This window comes from Thunnus albacares, chromosome 18, assembly GCF_914725855.1.
Source record: "Thunnus albacares chromosome 18, fThuAlb1.1, whole genome shotgun sequence".
NCBI classification, from domain to species: Eukaryota; Metazoa; Chordata; class Actinopteri; order Scombriformes; family Scombridae; genus Thunnus; species Thunnus albacares.
Genome location: NC_058123.1, coordinates 17713569 through 17736388, shown reverse-complemented (window position 1 = coordinate 17736388; position 22820 = coordinate 17713569). Strand labels below are relative to the sequence as shown.

At 40.8% G+C, this 22820-nt stretch overlaps 1 protein-coding gene across 3 annotated transcripts in view; it reads right to left on the bottom strand.

The window, feature by feature from the left end:
- The window catches only part of sh2d3ca (SH2 domain containing 3Ca), a 59919-nt gene extending 38650 nt beyond the window's left edge, over positions 1 to 21269 (bottom strand). For 2 of the 3 annotated variants that reach the window (XM_044334007.1, XM_044334008.1), the window contains exons 1-4: positions 21094 to 21269; positions 19065 to 19352; positions 18458 to 18905; positions 14798 to 14837 (exon numbers count right to left, since the gene is read on the bottom strand). In XM_044334007.1, the coding sequence (XP_044189942.1) occupies positions 14798 to 14837; positions 18458 to 18905; positions 19065 to 19352; positions 21094 to 21112 (795 nt within the window). In that variant the 5' untranslated portion in view covers positions 21113 to 21269. Of the gene's footprint in view, positions 1 to 5632; positions 6277 to 14797; positions 14838 to 18457; positions 18906 to 19064; positions 19353 to 21093 lie in introns of those variants that run through there. The other variant, XM_044334009.1, reaches the window with a different exon arrangement.
- Between the last annotated feature and the right edge of the window lie 1551 nt (positions 21270 to 22820).

Below are 22820 nucleotides of genomic sequence, written 5' to 3'. Positions count from 1 at the left end.
CTACAGCTAGCTTAGCGCTGACTAGACAGAGAGTGGGGTGATGGGTAAAGCTAATACTAAATTACCGGGACCCCCGGGGACCTGACTGACAAGATGATTGCTGGTTAACCTGCTGTGACTGACTGAGTGGACTAAAACCAGCCAAACTCTTCCTATTATAGAAAGACTATGTTATCTTTCTAAGCTAAACAAAAAAAAAAATATTAGTGCACAACATCAGACATCACTGAAACTAGATCCAACATCTAACATGCGAGAGGAGAGGACGCATGAAACACTTCAAAAGAATACTAGATGTCGCCCTCGTGGAGTACGTTTGATTTTATTACTGTAAAACTAATAACATCAAAGTGGAGATATAAACATCATATAGAGGACTTAGAAAGGACATAACACCAACACGCTACCAAGTTCAATTTCTCTTATTAAACTCTGACCTGCTCTTGGGGAGAAGAGATAAAGCGTGGAGACGTACAGAAGGGACATAAATGTAATAAAGCTGGAAAGTTTAATATGTATGATCTATTTGTTGCAGGGTTTCTGGAAAAAATCCTCCTGCTACATTTAATAAATGGACTTCTACGACTATCTGGCTTATATATGTATCACTAGGGCTCAATGTTTCCAGTTTTTAATTTGACAGAATCTGTGAATTTATCAGTTTATTGTCATACATTTAAAAGGTGCTGTACGACATTCAGCCCCACTAGATGTTGCACAATCTCAGACCAAAAAAAAAAAAACATGTGCATCATTTACTTAAGGACTGGAGAACTGGATACAGTGTCGGAAACGGGGCCCCGTTCATTACTGTGAACTTACTTAACCCTTTCATGCATGAATTATAATAACCTCAGTCAGGATTTTTTTTCCTAAGTGTTTTTATTCCCCTTTAGGCATGAATAAAAATATTTGAACTTCATTTTTTTTAAACATGGGATGACACACTAGAGTCCACTGTGGTGGCTGATGTGCAACTATACCATCAAAAGCCATGCATATCAAAGAAAACGGCTTTTGAATAGCTGTCCACTGTAGTGACCACTATGCATGAAAGGGTTAAATGGACTGGAGCATAATCAGCAGCTTATTTGGATTTATCCTCTTTTTTTTAATGTATGTTTCAATGTTCTATAACTGATTTTCTCAGCTTCCCTCATCACACGAGTCTTTCATTTACTGTAAATTTAGACAATCATGATCCTCTAGCAGCAGGAAATACAACAAGCTCTGGGTGCACAGGGACATCGAGTCCAGACAAAAAACTATGTCTATCTAAGTCTTTTGTCAACTACTTTTGAAAAAAAATCAGGGTATTTTCCTAAGGAAATAAGTAAAAAACCCAAAACAATGAGCCTTGTATACTTCACTGAGTACGATTAAGGAGCTATAAAAGGGGACTAAAATTAGGGCTACTGTATATTTTTATGACAACATGACTAAAACTTTCCATCCGGACACATAATGAGCTTCTGATTCCCTGAGAATCTGTTTGCACAAACAGAAACTTGTGCATGGGACTGGCCGGCAGAGAGGTGACATGTTGCAGGGTTGGAGGTCGTATGTACCACATAGAGTCGATGCTGCAGGAATGCTAAAGGACAGAGGGACCGGCTGCTGGCTGGCATGATGGCGGCCACACGCTGGTGGGGTCAGCGGGGAATGAGGCTACAGAGTCGGAGTGGGAGGAGGAGGAGAGAGAGAGAGAGAGAGAGAGAGCGAGGGGGAGGGAGGGAGGGAAGGAAGGAGGGGGGAAAGTGGCTGGCAGAAAAAAAGGATTAACTTCAAAAAACAATCAAAGTGAAGGGGAGGGGACAGTTCTGTGTACTTTTGTGTCTGTGCATCTGTTTATGTATTTGTGTGTGTGTGTGTGTGTCTGTCTGTGTGTGTTTTTCTCGGGGGCTGATGGGAAGGGGCGGAGGGGGGGGGGGGAGGGGGGTTTCACCGCTGCAGGAGTCCAGCGGGCAGTTACATTGTCCCAGTTACAGAGACGCGCTGGAATCACTGGGTATAATGCAGACACAATGGTTAAGCTGCATGTCTGTATATGTGTGTGTGGTGTGTGTTCATAGTTAGCATACTGCAGTCTAGACCAGGGGATCAAGTGTAATCTCTCTCCACTGATACAGCTGATGAGTTGAGGTCACACACACCACTGTCACTGGATCAACACCATCGCTGCATGTCACTTGTGAAGAAATTCATTAAAAAAAAAAAAAAAAAAAAAGTACAGTATTTCACCCTGTTTGGGCAGAAATTGTGGCTTTAAAACTTAATTGTTAACATCGCAACTATATCTGTGTTTATTTTGCGGTTACGGACCACTAATGAACGCCCACGATGCAACAACCAGCGTTAACAAGACGGTCTGCAGTCATCAGTCGTGCACAGACAGCGAAGAGATATACAACGTAATTACTCGCACAACATCCTGAACAACACGTGATATTTTTAAAAAGGTCTGTTTTAGTTTTGATGGGAAAAAGTACTAGTAGATGTTAATTTTTGGGTTTCTCATTCAAATCATTAAGAATTAATGTGGTATATAAACATTTTCACACACACTGCTTTGGGATCGGTGTTATGCTGAGTTCTGGCTGCTGCTGCTTAACAACAATATAATCTTCTTTGTCAGGTTCATCAATGATGATAAATGATCTGAAGTCTATAATTTTTGAATGTTTAGGGTCATGAATGTTTTATTAGACTCAGTAGTAGCATTTCCTTGATATGGCTGAAATTTACAAGGTTTCCTTGATTAATCTCTCAATATTTCTTAGGGTGAACTCTTCTGTCTTCTTTGTTGATGTGTTTTTAAGCATAGGATTTCAGATAGTTATAATAAATGAGTTTTTTAAATGTGGAAAAATAAATGTGTCAAATTCACTCTGTCATAGTCGATCAAATAAAGTATGTGCTGATAAAGCCGTTTGATTCCTATCAAACTTTGATGCCGTTACTGAGTGTTAATTGGTGCGCGCAGTTTTCAGCAGAACTGATTATTGCTGCTGAGTAACGCATCCTCTATTATTTCAGCTTAGGTCATTATTAAATGTATGAAATTCACACCGTCGAGCCAAAACGGCACAAAATATGTGCTGGTAAAACCATTTGATACATAGATCTCCAGAATTAAAGTTACAGTGCAGATGCATTATTCGGCAGAGGTGTATTTTATTACCTGCCGAGAACTGAGTTGAAAGACATCATTTTTAAACAGTACTGCACCGGTAGTGACATACAGTTACCAATCAACAAATAAGCACAAAACTATACCTCAACAACTGATCAATTCTCATCAAAATGAGTGCGATGACAGCAGTAAACCTTACTTTCCCAAAGTGAAAATATTCAGCTTTTTGGGGGTTAAAACATTGATAAGACGATAGAAATCAACGTTCCTTGTTCCCCTGAGCATTCAGACTTTCATACACCAGCGAAGACAGTAACTAATCCTTATTTTTTCCAGATAAAAAGAAGCTGCAATCACACATGGCAGGGTGTCTGAGAGAAAAGTAATACAAGTGTAAATATTGTAAGAAATGATTACCCCCTGGAGGCAAAGAAAAAGCATCAATATGACATTGAATGTGCAGAACAAGTAATGATTAAAGCATCGCTTCTCTGTGTAACAGACACTAGTGTTTGGGTTACATGACACACAGTATTGTGCTTGACAGACTATCTTTAATTAGAATGGATCGGGGAATCAATTTTGGTCTACAGACAAAATCAGACTGTTTGTAAACAAATCCAAATTGCAGAGAATTTTCTGTTTTTTTTTACAATAGAAAGGCTCCCAATTAACTCTTCACCATTCAGCAACGGCTAATTAATTTACCCCTCCGCTTACACACACACACACACACACACACACCTCTTCCACAACCACCACTACACATGAACCCCATGACAGATTTAATTAGAATAACTTCATTACTCTGAGCTTTGAAACACTTCACTCTAAACAAAAGCAGATGACTCAAAAAGCTATAAAGAAGCGAGGCAATGACTATATCTAGGAGAGACATTTCTTTTTAGAACGACAAATCAACTAAAAGTAATCCAGGATGAAGACACCAACTGTCTCAGCCAGTTGTCACACTGACGAATCATCCTGTTGGCAGGAACAAGGTAGGACACGCCAACACCTAACATCAGGATTATTGCCCTAAAAATACAGTTTAACCACACACATACACACACACACAAACTCAACTCTGTGGCTTTCCCACTTGAAGCCATAATTATATCAACATAGTCGGCTACAAACAGCGCAGCGGAAAGAATAAAAGAGAAGAGAAGAGAAGAGAAGCTTCTACTTCTTCTGCTACTACAATCACTTCAGTCCAGCTCAGTATCATAACCTCAGGCAATAACATCCTTTGGTTCCCCATAGTCTAAAATTTCCCATTATCTCATCTATTAACCAATGCATTGTACTCTCTTCTTTTATCACTGCTGTCATGTAAAATCCATCCATGTTTGAGATTTGTTTTGTTTTTTAATACCAAAGCAACTCTGACAGATAAAACCAAGAAAAGCACCTGATTCAGTTTGTCCCAGAAAAGTTGACATTTAAAAAGACTACAAGCTTTTCCTCAAACATCATCTAATATTACACATTAAACATGGCAGAAATATATTGTATAGTACTGTATATACATACAATATCTACTGTAGGTGTCATTTTGTCCCAGGAATAAGGTCACATATTATGTTTCAAGCACCGAGCCATAATTAGACCAAAGTTAAACTGATACCGTATGCTTCACTCAACTGTACCCTTCACATGCTTTCTCTCCCTCTCATACGCAAAAAACACAACTGTCAGACCTCTTTTTTTCCTCATATCACACATACAAAACCCCTTCCTCCCTCACCATTTTCCCCTCTATCTCTCTCCACGCTGTGATTTCACACAGTCCATCTGACACCCAAGTACTGTACAGCCTCTATGATATCATCAGTCTGCCAGTTAGCAGGCAGGCTGACATTACCGGTGTTACACCGTATTTGGTGACCCATCAGATTCTGTGACCTGCAGTGTTGGAAGAAGTACTCAGATCCTTTACTTAAGTAAAAGTATCAATACCACAATGTAAAAATACTTCATTACAAGTAAAAATCCTCCTGCATTTAAAGTCCTAGTTAAGTAAAAGTAAAGAAGTATTACCAGCTGAATTTACTTGAAGTACTACAAAGTAAAAGTACTAATTTTGCAGAAAATAAGGCTATGACTGATATATTAAATGAATAATAAAATGCTGCGTATACATCGACTCATCAGTGTTAATAATGTACTTTGCTATATTTATTTAATATATCATATATATATTAGGCTCTTACTTCTTTCAATACTGCTGGTCACAGAATCTGATGGGTCACCAAATACTGTGTAACACCGGGACAGGAGAGGAGCCAACAGTGAGCTCACCTCCCGTGAATACACACACAAGCATAAACCTCCAAACACACACACACACACGTGCGCATAGACACATTTGCCAAACATAAAGACACTTGGACAGTGTATGAAAACAGTACATACATATGCCACATGCACTTTAGGAAGCGTAGGTTCTCTGTTTCGGTACCACAACACGCAGAACACACAGAGATGTCCACTCACCTGCACCTGCATGAAGGATCCCCGGTAAAAGCAGCATGCTGCGGCCGACAGGGCACTCCACAGACTACACCTCTCCGTCATGGTGGGTTCACACCTTCCTCTGCTACCTTTCCTCAAACCTTTCCCCCTTGTTCCTTCCTCTGTTTCCCCTTGCTTCACCTCTCTTCTCACTTCCCTCTTCCTCTTCTTCTTCTTCTCTTCTCTGTCTCCTTACCTCTTCTTTCTCTCTACCCCACCCAGGGTGTCCGATACAAAACCACAGCCCCCCCCCGGGCTAAGCCTGTCCCACCCCTGCCTGCCTCTTCGCCTGCCTGCCTCTCTGTCTGGCTAACAGCCCCTCAACATAGTGCCACCACACTACAAAACCAGGCTAGAAAGCTAAAACAGCTAACACCACAGCTACAGCTTGCAAGCATCTGCTGGTAACCACATCAGCTATTAGCTCCGAGCGAGCTGCTAACAGCTGGTACTGATAACAGCTAGTGATATTACAGCTCCTGACATCTCCGCTGCTTCTGCCCTGCACCGGCTTCTGTCGCTTCTGCTACCTCTCGCTCCTTCCTCTCTCTCTCTCTCTCTCTCCCTCTCACTGCACTTGCTGCACTTCACGCGGCTGCTAGGGATTACCTCATTGCTTACTGATGAAGGGAGTGTGGGTGGGGGGAGGGCGGACCGATGGGAGAGAGGGTGGGAGGGATGGATGGAGGGAGGGTGGAGGGGGGGACAGGGAGGTGGGAGGGGTGGGGTGAGGGGGGGGTTGAATGCTGGCAAGCACAAGCAGAGAGGAGTGCTGTCGAATTGCAGGCGGATCCCACCCACCCACCTACCCACCCGACGACCCTCGCTTCAGCGCTGAGACAATGCTGACACGGGGTAAAGGGGGGAGAGAGAGAGAGAGAGGGACGATGGAGGGAGTTAAAACGGGGAGAAAGTAAGGACAAGATGGGAGGAGGGAGAGAAAAGATAATTAAAAGACAAGACAATGAATGAAGAAGATGCGGGTAGAGGGAGAGAAAGAGGAGGAGGAGGAGGAGGAGCGCAGGCTCCCAAAGGAATCTAACCTTTCTTAAGCCGTGAAAGGAACCCAACAGGGGTGCCCCCCACCACACACACACACACACACACACACACACACACACACACACACACACACACACACACACACAGAGGCTTGAATGCAAATTCACACCTTTTATTCCACCTACATGTCTACACACACACATACACACACACACCATTATATTACTGGAAATAGCAGGAGCAACATATATTGGTTCCTGTGGTGAAATAATGTTGACAGAAATGTTATCTTTCTGTGTGTGTGTGTGTGTGTGTGTAGCAGAATATAATGATGTGTCTCTAAAATGCCATGCAGACTGCAGCTAGACAGCTCATTATAGACTGAAACACACAGGCAGGTGTTTAAAGGATAACACAGTGTGATTTTCACCGGCCCATTTCACATACAGACACATACACACACACACACACACACACACAAACACAGGCACACATGCCGGCAGAGAGATGTCAGAAGGGGTGGGGCTCTGTCTCCAGAGGCCTGAGCGAGTGACATCATCGAGGACGCTTCACCATGGCAACACTGCGAGAGCCTTGACAGCATCCAAAATTCTGACACTGCATTTAGTTCAGTCTGCACCACTGCAGGGAGGCATAACGCAAGAGAGAGACATCGTCAGAGAGGGAGAGAAAACATGCAGCACAACAGGTCACAAAAAAAAAAGAGAGAAAAAAAAAAACACTGCACGCTCCCTTTTTCTTTCTTCTTATTTTGCCTTCGAGGTCATCTCTCCGCCACACAAACACTCAAGCATCAGATGATGCCAGCAATCACTTTGCTAATCTGCCTCTTGAATGCACACTAGTGGGTCACAGGCAGAAAGAAAAAGGGGAGCCGATAGATAAGGAGTTACAAGACACAGGATGGATTCATTAACTGCAGCATCTCCTCTTAATGTAATCTCAAATCATCCTGCGTTGGATTAGACAGATTACACAGCAGGGGCACAAATAATCTCATAAGAGGGGCCCTGTGCTTTCCTTCCCTCAATCCTCTGTAATACCATGCCAAAACAATCACAACATACAGCGTGTTTCATCTGGCTGCTGCGCCACACACACACACACACACACACACACACACACAAACTCAAAATGCATGATGTAGGGAAAAAAAACACATGTGCCACTATGATGGATGCAGAGTATAAAACATAGATGGTCGGGATATGGCTCTGAGCTTGTTGAACGTTAGGGGTGTAATTCCCACTCAGACATGTCATATAATGAAAATGTATTGTTCTGGAAGGTGCATTAGCTAAAAGCCAGTCCATGAAATGATACTGTTTAAAATTTATACTTTTTACATTCCACCTCCTAATTGCAGCCCATTATGGCTCCGTCTTAACAAGTATTTATGATTTGCACAAGTGAAAGAGTCCGACCAAGAGAAGCACGTTTTTATTATGAGTGTTTGGTAGCTCTATCTTGTGTTTCCACATGTCACGTTGCCTCCTCAGATGAATTAACTTAAGTCAAACAGATATCAAACGGCTGCCGTAGGGGAGCTGTGACATCAAAGCAAAGCAACAGATTCACCACAACTGAGTCTGAAAATATTTGATACGGAGAAAAAAAAATGTATTGTGATCTGCATTGTGATATAACACTCAAGGGTGGATATTCTGGTGCTTCAGTAAAGTTGCTCTTTTTACTTACTTTTCTCCAGAAACTGAGAAGAAACACATCTGAAATAGGGGCTGAACAATAAACTGAATTCATTGAAATATTATGAAACTCTTGCAGACCTAAATTTGATTGTTTTACATCTCAGAAAAGAAAGGAAATACTATGTGCCAATGTATTAAAATCAGTTATTGTCGCATATTTCAGCCTGGAGTTAAATGTGACAATTTATCATGATATACAGTGTGCCGCAGGTCATATCATCCAGGTCTAATCTTCACTGCACCAGATCATTTAAGATGTTAATGTAATAAATTGAACTCTCTGCAGACACACAGTAGGTCGTAACTTTGTCCCATTTTGTGCCTTTGGGAGGACGAAAGACGGCCTCACTCTTACTTCTATGTCTGTCTTCTACACTCCATTACCCTGAACCATCTTGTTTCTTTTTCTTTCTCTCTTTCTTCCTTACTTAGTTTCCACTATTGCTTCCTTTAAATTCATTTCATCCATCTTTTTTTTCTTCTCCACATTCACATGCTTCTTCACTTCTCCTACTGTTATCCATTCATTAAACCCATCCTTTCTCTTTCCCCCTCAACTCCCTCTCTCCATGCTCTATCAAATCCAACCTTTCTCCAACCCTTCTTATCACCATGCTCCTCCCCTCATCCTGCCTCCTTATCCCGACTGCTCATCACTCGCCTGACCTCCTCCTTCCAGCCTCCTCCTCTCTCTGATCCTTCTCGTTCCCTCCCTCCTCTCCTCCGTCCTTCCCCTTCTCCTCCATGGCCATCTCCTCCTTCCAGTCCTCTATCTCTACATCTCTTTCCCTGCTTGGAGGCGGTCTTCAGTTAAATATTAATTAGTGAACCCCATCCCGCGGGCTGATAAGGAGCACAATGGAGAATCCCGGCATGTGCCTGCGAGCATCCCACTAATGAAAGGAGTGTGTGTGTGTGAGAGAGAGAGAGAGACACAAAGATAGAAAGAGAGAGAGAGGTAAAGAATACAGACAGTGAGAGTGAGAGAGTGTGAAAGGGAAGAGAGAAAAAACGTGTGCACGTGCATGCGTGTGAGAGATGAAAAGAGACACACCGAGGGCAGATCAAGATTATATGTGCACACATATCCTCATGTGTGTCTGTGTGTGCACACGTGTGTGTCTAAAAACAAAGGCCGGGCTCCACTGGGGGTTAGGAGGGCACGGCTAATGATCTGTGTGTGTGTCTGATTGTCATCAGTGTGTTTTCACAGGGCGGACCCTTTTCACCAACTGGTTAATCCGTATCGAACCACCAGATATGTGTTTCAAAGCCCGTTTGAAACATCAGCCTGCAGTAATGATGCAGGGGGTGAAAGAGGCCCGGTGGAAATGCAGCGACTTTGTCTGCACAAGCGTGTGGAAAAATGCTTGTTTCGGTGTGAAATAGCACAATTAAAAATCAGCTGTCTTGTTTTAATTGTATTAAAATGACTAAACCTTATGTAAATGTGCTGCTTTAGCAACTAGACACATGTTTAACATGAGAATAAAACAGTTTGTAATACTTTCACTGTCTGTGTGACTGTTCTCTACCTTGTCTACTGCTTTGTGGCATGAGCATGCTGACCTTGAGGAGGATGGACAAAATAACAGAAACCTAAGAATATAATGGCCCGGCAGTAAATATCAGTTTGGTGAAGATTATAATGATTGTTTTGCTGAGACTCTCAGGAATTCTTGAGGCTGCAGTTTGTGTAGCAAATATCTAACAAAGTGCAACTTTCAGTCAGTGTAGCTGATGGTCTGCTTGTAATCACTGAGCCTATTTCCTGATGCAGTTTTCTTGTATTTTGCATGTGGTATTATGATTTTTGAGATAATTTTCTCCACCACGTCACTTCTTTTTTTTTTTCAGTGTTTGCAACTGAAGCGTTAGTCGTGCAGGCAGTGACTGCTGTAAATCATAATTACAAAAGGCAGCTGAACAATGAGTCATTCAAAAGTTGAAAACTAATTAGTGAAGTGTGCTCGGTGACAGTCAGCATTTTAAGCAACAGTAGAGTTTGTCAGTTGTTCCACCACTTTGGTCCAAACTGACATGTCTCAACAACAATTGGATAGATTGCCATGACATTATATTCATGGTTCCCAGGAGATGAATCCTAAAAACTTTGGTGATCCCATGACTTTTCCTCTACTGCCACCATGAGACTCTTTTAGAAGTGAAATGTCTCAACAACCTTTGAACTGATTGACATGAAATTTAGCACAGATATCCATATTCGCTTTGGTGATCCCTTAACTTTTCATCTGGTGCAACCAACCAGTCAAAATTTTAAAGTAATTGAACAAATTCAATTACTTTGATTTATGATGAAATACGTGCAAAAGTAATGCCATTCCCATCAGCCTCAGCTGCACTCTGTGTTTACTGCTTATTATCAAATGTTAGCATGCTAACACACTAGAGTAAGATGTGGAACATGGTAGACATTATATCCATTAAACATCAGCATGCTAGCATCGTCATTGTAAGCGTGTTAGCGTTCTGGCATTAGCATTTAGCCCAAATCAGTGCATGTGGTGCCATTAATTGCTAGCAGTTCATTTGCAAATACTGAACAATTACATTTGAAGTAATGGGAAAAAATGAATAAAAAGTTCAAATGATATTAAACTCTGAACATTGTGGTTTTCATCAAACTGGTCTTTACTGCAGGAGATTGTATTATGTTGCGTTATTAAGGTGTTTCTGTTATTATGTCCATGTTCTTAGTCTTAAAGATAACTATGTACCATAAAAGGGTAGTGTGCCGTATATCTGTATCTATATAATCTATCTGGGCTATTTGGTGACCTAAATAAAATAATTCATGCAATTATCCAAGATGTCAAAAGCCTTTCAGTAAACATGACGTATGTGTCTGTGTGCGCAGACATTGTCTGTATTGTGTGTGTGTGTCTGTCTGGAACAGTGACTTAAAATTTTGCAGGGGTGTGTAACCGAGGGCCAACCCTGACATTTTACACCCCATCTCATTTACAGAGGCACCACATTAATTCAATCTACTGTAATAGTCACAGGCACACACAAACACACACGCACCCACAGACAAACACACACCCACAGACACACACACACACACCCACAGGGCACTGCCTTAATTTAATTGGGCGGCAGACACACAGATGAATACAGATTTTGGAAATTCAAACCATTCGCATAATCAAACATGCAGTAATGCACAAATACACAGCTGAGCTCCTCCACACACACACACACACGCATGCAAACACACACGCATACACACACAATTTTTTTACGAGCTGCAGTGTGTGTCTTGTGCCAGACATATGTTAATAAACCTCATAAGGACCAACCCTTTCCACCTCCCCCCTCCTGCCCCTCTCTTCAATCTACCACCAAACCACTAAATACTGTAGGGCAGGAGACAAAACAAGGCTGGGTTACAGGCGAAAAACAAACACACACAATCACAACCAAGTAGCCACACATTTACACGTCATACGCACTAACTGTTCAAAAAAAACACACACATACTGAGACTGAACATTTAGATTTGATTAGGGTCAGGCCTGTTTTTTCCATCAGCCACAAACCATTTTAAAGCTACTTCTTTCACTCAAAAGTCACAAAAACAAACCCAGCAGATATTGCTTGACCAGCCGTGCGTCCGCATGAAAAATGAATGATGATAGATATTTTATGATAAAGCCTGAAAGATGAAGAGCTTGTCCTGAATGCTTTGGGGGCTTTGCTTACTGATCGCCTATTTTCTTTGAGCATATTCAGATCAGATCAGTTTGTCTGTCTTTCTCTCTGTCTCACTTTGTCCGATTTTCATTTTTATGTGTGTATGTACGTGTGTGTACGTGTGTGTGTGTGTGTGTGCGTGTGTGTGTGTGTGTGTGATAAGCTGAAGTAGAGTCGCTGGCCTGGTCTTTCCCATTATAACAGGGAACACTGAGGCCATGCAACTCCTGATTTAAACATCAGCTGTCATAAATGTTTCAGAGAAATGGAAGGAGATGGAGGGATTGCTGGCAGCTTTTGGAGGGTGGGGGGTGTTGGGAGGGGCTGTTGTGGTGTGTGAGGGCGAGAAAAGGAAAGAAGAAACAAATTTGGGTGACAAAACATGCTGGGGGACTTGAATTTGCAGGAAATAAAATGTAGGTGAGTTGGCGTTCAAAGCAGGAGCCAGTTTCCCTACTCCCTAAGTGCTTGTGTGTGTTCATTAAATATTACATGCATGAAATATGATTCAAATTCACCTTAAGAGCACTCTGTCACACATATGTCAAGCTTATTTAAAATTGAAAAAACTTCAGAAGTGACAGGTGACATTTGGTGTCAGCTAAAAGTGACCATGATTGTGATCAAAAAATGCAGATTTTCTGTAATTCAAACTCTTGTAACTCAAATTTATAAAGGTCAAAAAAATCAAAGATTAGTCCTGAACGTATGTTTGAGGCAAGCAGAGTGCAGACACATTTGTTTTACTACTTACATGCTGTTATTCCGCCTACAACCTTATAAAATCCTAACAAGGGAGGCAGTGTAGTGGGATTTAAGTGCCGTCAATTTGTTGTGGTCAGAGGTTGTTGGTTGTATTTGTTTTACAAAAGGAATACAGGTCAGGGTCATAGGAGAAGGCTTCTACTGTCCTGTCTGTGATGTATAATCAATAGAAAAACAGATCCCAAGCATTCAACTGTACACTTTCTTTCTAGTCTAGTACACTAGTCTTTTCTTTTTTCCTTCTCTCCCTTCTCTCCTTCTCGAACTTCACTCTCTTGATTTTACTCCACAACTCTCCTCTCAGTTAATTTGTTTTATAGTGTAAAGCACATGGTGCATGAATCCTTGTCATACATCTCCAAGGTCAAGAAACAGCTTCTCCCTGATCTTTAAGGAGTTCACAACCCGAGTCTATGGCCCCACCTACTGGCTGCAGAACAACATGCCTGATGACAGCACAGCGCTGACATTACTGTAGCACTGCTGAACTCCAAATTCAATTAGCTAAATGGCAGACTGAATTAGGCTAAAAGCAGAGTGAGCCTGCTAAAATGAGCCTAACTGCTGAAGACTGAGGGCTAATAATCAGCCACAATTACATCTGAAAGCTCACATTAAAAAATCGAATTCAATAATAGTGGAGAGAGAAGGAAATGCAAAATGAGTCGCTCGTTTAAAACTATTTCTCGTGTCTATACTGGCCTCTCATGCATTAAATGTGTGTGTGTGTGCATGTGTTGGTGTGTCTGACATAAATACTATATATGCAGAGATGAAACAAAAAAGTTAAAAAAAAAGACTTTTCTACATTATTATGGGCAGGAAAAAGTTGGAAAGTTGCTAAGTTTGTCTAATTATAATCAATTCCTGTACCATTAAAGGGGTACTCCACCAATTTTACGAATGAAGATCAGTTTACTTGTCAAGAAAAGCACTACTCAGCCTGTGAAAATGGTTGTATAATGTCCTCTGAGACTCTGTAGGGAGTCTAAGAAAATAACTGTCTATGTTAGGAACCTTCGGTATGGTGTTTGAAAGACGTGGGCATTAATCAGGCAGGGAGGATTTAACAAAAGATAGAACTTAGTTTCATTAAGGGAAGTGTAGGATCCAGTATTTTAGAAGCTTGACTACTACGGACATAAATTCAGCATATCTTGGCCTCTGCTGCCTCAATTTTGATCATTCTTTTAAAAATCCATCTCTTGTGTGTGTGTCTCAAACTTAACAAAAGTATAAATCGATGGAGCGCCCCTTCAACAAGCAAACTAAGTGTTCTCAAATTCATCCTCAATACCAGTGAGTGCTGCAGTGGTTTAATCAAGCAGAAGTACTGTTAATTTTCTTGACATATTGCTTAAGCAGAAGAAAAAGCACTGAGTACAAGTAACATATATCTTAAACCTGCATTAACTGATTTTTCTGGCCACTTTTGGGCAGCAAACACAAGTTGTGAACACGATGCTGAATTATAATCACCTTTTAGGTTGATATTAAGTTGACTGTTTGTCATTTACACACCCAGCAGTTACAGAGCAACATTAGCATTTGGAGTTGTGTTTCTGTCCACCTGGTGAATGTAAGTCCAATATAGGGAAATATCTGGCTGCTTAAGGCTCCACTATGTTGACCTAGTTGTTAACTGTGTTTATTTGCTGTTTGGTGCAGAGCAAATAGTGTACAGTGGGTTTTTACAGCTTTTTCTGTGAAAACGGTGAAACCAAAACAGTAAAGCTGCAGCCGCAGACAGCTAAACAATGAGCTAAAACTCACTATAAAGCTCTGTAAAGCTGAGAGGAGCTGCAGAGCCGAGTGAAAATTCTCTTTAGATTCATCACTATGAGCAAGTATATATTGATTTAACATTTTGCAGCTACATTTTAAAAAGACAACATTGTTGGATGTGATCGCTGACTGAACAGAGTAGACTTACCTGAACATATTCTGCCTGGGTGTCTGCTGGCTCCATGTGGCTGAAGAGACCGAAAAGAGAGAAAAGCAAAAGAGGGGAGATGGAGAAAAGAAGAAAAAAAGAGATGAAAGAGAGGGAATGTTAGGCAATGTAATAACCGGAAAAAGGCTGTAGACCTCTTGAAATTGTGCTTTGACACACATGCAGTATTTACACAAGCTTGCGTTTGATCTTGTCTAGTAACAGGTGCAGAGTATGTTACCACAGACCAAAAAACACGCCTGTATTCCCATGACCAACTTCTGCAGCGGCCTCTCCAGTGAGTAAAATTTTGTTGCAGTCCAGCTTCATGGAAAATGGATAGATAACAAACCCCACTGTGCATCCGAGGTTGCTCAATATGGTGCTGGTCTGTTAAATCTCTCAGGCACCATAACTCACACTTTTACACTCATGATGGAACCAGATCATGTGTCAAAGGCCCTGCTGTGCTACAGTCTTGGGAGACATATTGTGGATACTGCTGTGCGGCTTTGTGATATGGAGCGACAGTGCGCAAAAGAGGCAATTACACCCCCAGACAAGTTTTAAGATCAATCAGAGCAGCTCCCAATTGCATTATGGGTCTCACAGGGCCCAGAGTAAAGCCGTGTTACACATGACCACAGAGGCCAGATCAAAGGGTCCCATCATGGCAGTGGGCTCGGGAATGTTAATAGGTCCCACGGCAGAGAAGCACTACATTCCCCTCCCAAGCTGTTCCTGTGCTGGATCTCAGCTGGAAAAATGATTGTACAAGTGTAGAATATTTGCCTTCGTCATTTGCACTGATAACATCAGAATTTATCCAGAAAAAAAATAGATGAAAGAATATGATTGAGCTGTAAATACAAAAACATACCAATCATACATGAGGCTTTGAAAACAAATAGCACACATCTCTAGATAGGAAGAAGGCCATTGAGTGCTACATTAGAGCTTCAGTCCATGTCAAGCATACCAGCTGTGGTTCACTTACTGATATGCCTTGTTTATGCTCTGGAGTTACAGAGTTAACAGTTTAAACTGTTCTTGTAAGTCAGATTTGGATTGTAAAGTGTGATCACTGTTTGACACTGAATTGCTTTAAATAAGTATTCACGGTGCAAATAAAAACACAAATAGCTTCAGTAATCACTTGCGGAGAAATTCTTATTTCCATTTCATGTATGATTAATGTTTCAAACAAAGAAAAAGCTTGAAAAGCAGGAACATGTGGCTTGAGGCACTAGTCCATTTGTCACGGCTGACAATAAACTGAGGGGTTGAAAGAAACATTTACACTTCTCCCTGAAACTCTTCAACCTATTAGAAGTAATATGTCCTTAATATTTTACCTCATGTGCTTGACGTTTTATTTACTTTACTTTTATTTTATTTACTGTGAACTCTGTCTGTACAAGCAGCCCATCATCTTCCACGATGAATATTCCTGATTAAGTTTGTTTTGGTTTTTTTTCAGATTTTCCTCAACTGACTAAGGGGTGTAAAGATAGAGGGCGTAATGTGTTGTACATTGTAAAGCTGTCTATGATTTTGTGGTATATGATTAAAATTGACTTAAAATTGACTAAGACTATGGCTGCAACTAAGTATTTTCATTAACAATTAAGTGGCATATTATTTTCATGATTAATTTGTTATAACAACCAAAACATAATTCAGTTTATTTATATTATTATGTTATTTTTTGACAAAGAAACTCTTCAAATCCTTACATTTGAGATGCTGGAAACCAGCAGATGTTTGGCATTTTTGCTTGAAAACTGACTGAAATTATTAACCGATTATCAAAATAGCTAATTTTCTGTCAGTGAATTAATCCATTAATTGACTTTTGTTTCAGCTCTAGCTATGACATAACATGAGTTAACATTGGAAGCCTCCATCTTCCTTCCCTTTTTAAATTAGTGCCCAACAAAGGAGCTAACATGCTTTGCTCCATGAGGGACAATGAGACCAAAGAACAAAACCCCTACATGTATCTGTCATAAATATGCCAAATCTTACCAGCCACCAAAAACACCAACACTGTCTTTCCAGAAAAGCAGGCAAACTCAGGCAAAGAAGTAAAGAGCTGCACAGTCTGTCTAAGACAGAATAAGAATGACAGAAGGAAATGGACAGTCAGGCTGAGATGTGGAAGGACCTGTGATTTAGGACTGATGAGACATAGAGAGCTCTTTGATGTGCCCATACGGGACCTGCAGTACACTATAGAGCTACTGTATATTTCCCACGGTCCCTGTGCTGAACTAATGGGCTGATGTTGCACGCTCACACATGCACGCCCATGCATGCCAGCAGGACTACAGCCTACAACCATGCACACACACACACAAATCCCAGTGTAACACGATACATGCACTCTGCTATCATGCATGGAATATTGGAGGCAGAGAGTCCTTGGCATGTCATGGGAAAGCAGCGAGAAAATGCAATCTGCACGGGTGAGAGGAGGAGGAGGAGGAGGACGAGGAGGGGGAGGACGAGGACGAGGAGGTCAAGGAGGAGGAGGTTAGGGGGAATTTTAAGGAGTTACAGTACATTTTAGTCTCAAACTCTCAACAAAGTTTTGACTTTGCTGATGAATCAACTAAGACATGATGAAATGCACATGATGAGCATGCAAAAATCTTATTTCTGTGAGTCTCTTGTGTGTCAGAGTGAATCAATGAAAAATAAGAGAAAACATCAAACCAGCAACCCGATCAATAAAAGGAATCAATGTTACCTGCTGCCTTTAGAAAGTGAAGTAATGAATCCTGTTATCGTCTCACCTCATACCCATCCCCAGAGACAGGTCCCGTCCACAACAAAGTCAGCATAAACTGTAAACTGTCCACTGGGTACTGGGTTAGTCTCCAACCATGGATGTGCAGCCCATGGCTAACGCACAGAGTAGGGATTATCCTGTTATGGGTCCCAAGGGCAAAACTGAGCTGCTGGGCCCCCATTAACCCCCACTCAACCACTCTCAGAGTAATGTGAAGGCTACAGTTTTTCAATGCTGGAATATAAGATTTGCTATGTGGTAATCTTATCAAATACTGATTTATGAATGTGCACAAAACGGGTCCTAAAACTAGATTTTAACACAGGACCCACCTTAAGGCCTATCATGTAAATTGACACTGTGCTTTAGTGGCGCATACTGCATGCACTAATTTTCAATACACCCACCAACCACTTGACACTCTGTAAACCTGGGGCACTAGCAATCCAGCCTTTGCACAGAGGAAGATTGTGTGTTCCATTTCAGGGTCAAACTACATCAAACACTCATTGTTTAACCAAAGTGCAATATGTTGTGGTGAGGGCGGGGATTATTGTAAAAGAAAAAGCAACCAACTATTTGATACACATAGCTTCTACTAGCACACTATAATGTTATAGATTTGTACAACCTTAGATATTTTCTTTATGTATGTTGCATGGTTTCAATTAAACTTGCATTAGTGAGATAATAGCCTACTGTGAATACCATGATGTGCTAAGTCTGGGTAACAAAAGGGTCCTTAAATTGATGGTCCTCTCCCCTTCTCCTCAATCAGTAACCTACCTTTCCTCATTCAGTGAGTTTTTAGAAAGAAAAATCTTTGCTTTGTCAGAAAAATGTAAGTGTATTTGTATAAACCCCACCTGGAAATGCTGTCAGAGTTTTGGTTTCCTTTGTCTTCTCCTTCATGCGGGGTCTGACTGTTCTCCTGGCTGAGTGGCGGGGATGACACTTCTTTCAAGGGTTCAGGTTGGTCATCTGTTGTGAAATCTGCACCTGCCTGGGTGATGCCCTGCTTATCAGTGCTTGAGCCACCAGATGGCGACATATCTTCACAGGCAGGTGTGGGTCCTGAGGTGGTGTTTTCAGTGCTTATGATATCGCTTGCAGGTTCCTGCTGGCTCTTGGGTTCGGTTACAGAGTCTTGTTTGAGCCCAGCATCTGCTTTAACCACAGCCTCATCTCCAGCCACCTTGGATGAACCAGCTGCAAGCTTTGGGGGCCCGCGGTCTTTGTCACCAGCAGGTCGCTGGCTTTGACTTCTGCTGATGCCGCTTTTGTCTTTACTCTTCTTGACGCTGCTGGGGCCTCCTAGAGAAGGGAGGGACATAAGAAATAACAAAACATAAGCAAGACAGGGGTAGGCAGAGGAAAAAAAGAGTGAGAAAGAAGTCATACTGCACAAAATGACACTAAAATTAATTGCCAGGCTGAAGCATTAATGCTAAACTCTCAACCTCTGCTGCTTACCTTTATTATTCTTGTCCTTCCTCTTCATCAGTAGCCGTGGTAGCGTGCCCACGTGAGTATAGTTCTCACTAGAGCGAACGTAGCTGGCAGTCCGAGGGCGTATGGCATCCATGTCATCCATTGTTGTCTCAGCAACTGGAGCCATGTTCACCGTGGTTACAGAGCCACATTCACTGCAATCTCCAGGTTCATTCCCAGCGCTTGATCCTGACTTGGAGGACTTGGAGTCTGATTTTTCAGCGGAGCGGCGAAAAGAGAGGTTGGTGAGGCTGCCGAACCACTTGAAACCTGGAGAGGGGAACAGTTAGAAAATAAAAAGATCATTATGTACTGTAGTAACATATGATGTTGTCCATATCTGTTGGCTATAACAGCAATTTATGAAGTTTTTAATGAATCTTTTATTATTTGTCAGTATTTTTACCAGCCCACTATACCCACTGTACCTCTAAATTGTTTTTATAAAGCTATTTCAACAGAGTTGGTGATTTGATGATGGAGGAAACTAGAGGTGTGAGGAATTTGAGAGTATGGGTGACAGTAAGGACAGAGGGATTGTAAGGTGGAAAGAAGAGAACAAGGGATGAATAGAATAAGGAGGGGAAAACAAGTTAAAGAGGATGAGTTAATCAAAGATTTTTATATTACTAATGGATAAACTCACTCAATGTAGTGCAAAAGACAAGTCAATTTTATTTGTATAGCCCAATATGACAAATCACAAATTTTCCTCAGGGGGCTTTACAATTTGTACAGCAAGACAACATCTTCTGCCCTTTCAACTCTTGATTTGGATACAGAAGAACCCCCCAAAAAAACATTTAACAGGGAAAAAAAGAGGACAAAACCTCAGGAAGAACAACAGAGGAGGGATCCTTCTGTCAGTATGGACATGCATTAGAGCTTGTGTGTACAGAATAGACAAGATAGCAGAAATTACAGAAATACAGAATGGAAAAATGGGATGAAAAAATTATAGATAGATCAGCAACATGAAAAACATGAAGAATCTGATAAAGAGGACATTGAGCAACTTCAAAGTGCCGCCAAACAGATAAAAGTAAAAGAGGTCACTGATAGTGAGCCATAGAGCAAATATCACCCAACTCCACTGTTCCCTTCAGCTCTGCAGAGCTTTTTTTAGCCTCTTGTAGGTGATTATTTTGTTCTTCAGTCTTGCAAACTCTGCTCTCAGTGACCTCAATTCCAGCCATAGCAAGCAGCTGTTTTAGCAAAAAACAGCAGACAGAGTTAGCAACTTGCTACACATTGGAGCATCTGTAGCTTCATGTGTGCTGGATGTATTAATAGGTAATTGTTTGCCCAAACAATTTAATAAAGTGATAATTTGCTAGTTTGTTCTGCTGCCCCCAAGTGGCAAAAAAATCAATTAATGCAGCTTTAAGAAACAAGTTCTTCTCATTCTGCCCAGCTGTTACAGTAAATTGCCTTTTGCAGAGCTTGGGGTTTGGGGTGTTGCTCTACAGATGAGATGAATCTTTGTTTCCATTTGCGGCTGTGAAGTGAGACGTACATGTGCAGATATTGGATATAAATGTATAAATGCCATTACTCATGCAAGGGGATTTTTTTTCCTTTTTGCATTTTGCATTTTGCATTTTGTACCACAAATTTGACTTTGTGATAAAATGTTCAAGCTGTTTTTTTTAACAGAGGATCAAATATATAGAGTTTTTTAAAATTTATTTAAATAAAATATTTACTTTTACAAAACATAACTGTATAACATCTGTATAACTGAAATAATGCACTATATGGAACTGAAATATATACAAGCTGAGTCAAACATAGAGCAAAACAGGTCTCTAAAATAGCTTCTATTTTAATCATTTTAGCTGCACGTTGATTTTTACATTATGTCATTATGTTACAAAATTGACATGGCAATTTGTGAAAGGTTGTACTGATTAACCTAACTGCTCCCACCCCTGCAGACTAAAAGTGTAAACATATGATCAAAGTGCAGCTGCTCTGCACACAGACTCACACACACACACACAGTACTCACTTAGTCTCCGTCGGCTCATGTTGTGGCTGCAATGTGGGTACACGATCAGCTGCAGGTGAGTGACAGATGGATCATCAGGGAGAAGATGCAAAGAAAGAGAGAGCCAACAAGGGTGGATGATTTCTGAGCAGGAGAAACTTTCATATGAACCACAGTTCCTCTCTGTGGGTGAGATACTGCACACAATTTGAATGTGTGGGGGACAAAACTGAAAGATAAGAAGCAGCGACAGGGGCAGGGCAGTACTTGACACTTCCTGTGTAAAGCTGAAAGGGCCTATGGTAAGAGGAAATGGAGATGAGATGACAAAGGTTGACAGGGTACGATAAAAATATGAATATATGAAACATGTGAGGGTGCCTCCTGACCGAAATGAAAATGTGTTGATAGAACAGGATGAGTGGTGACGGCAACAAGGGTGGAGTAAAGTGTTTAAAACACAAGTGCTGGTTACTTTTACCCCACTGAAATAAAGAGTTTGTTATTAAATCATCCAGTAGTGGTCATAACCATCACCTTTGATATCAATGATTATCTACCTCATGCTAACAAGCTTTTAATCTTGCTAATGTGGTTTATATTCATAGTTAATGTTTGATTCAGAGCAGTGATTTTTGACACACACAAAATTAAGATAATTCTGAGGTAACTGTGGGTATAATCTGATTACTTATGTAATCTGATTATTTATGTAATCTGATTACTTATGTAAGGAGATGACGTCTTGGGTTTGAATATTTCCCTTAGTGTAAACCAAGCTGATACAGAGTATATGTGATAGTGACAGGCAGCGTGGGATGGGGGGATTTTTCAAAAGCTTAAAACTATTTAAGGGAAAACAAAAGAGGAAAACTGTTGCCAAGAATGATCTTTATAAGGATATGTTTTGGAGAGTGGCTGTACCAGCCAAATGACAGCAGCAGCAGTTTTCCTGACAGGTAACCTTGTGTGAATAATGACTGTTTCACAAGTAAAGATGGAAAAGACTGGGGTTGGCATCCTGTCTCCTAACAACATCGGTTTATTTTAACCATGATCGTAATCTTTCCAACTTAACCAAACAACTTACATATATGTGGCAGATCAGAAAAGACATATATATACTTGTGAATAATTTCTGTGACTGTCATATCGGTTGGTTTGGGAAGGACTGACAAATAACTTATTTTGTTGAATAAGGTATGAGACAGTCAATAACAAAATAAAATCTCAAATTTATCATAAAATACAAAGCCTTCAAAAAGAAAAGTGTCTTTCTTACTTATTATTTCTACCATTTTAGTTAGACATTTTACTTATGTGCTGTGTATTTATCTATTTTTTTAAAAAAAAGCAGAATACAGTTCACTTAAATCTGATTTTGTTGTTTCAAATGTCAGATCAGGCAACACTGGTTAAGATGCTGGTGCAGTTGCATACAAATGAGAAGAACAATCCCTACTCGTCAATATAGTGTTAGTATGAGCCCTGTGTCTTCATGGGTTTTCACTTCCTGTTGACTTATGGGTATGTGGCTTGTGTAAAGACGCCTTCTCTCTTCCTGTGATGTATATACTCACCAGTATGGTTATGAAACTCCTAAACTGTGAGGGTATTCAGTATTATATGCTGCACAGCAAAATGAAAACTCAGTACAGTCTGCAACATCCAAACAGTCCCTTTATTAGAAGCAGTATCAGCTGCAGAAACCAGAGGTAATATTATCATTTTTACATATTTATCATCAT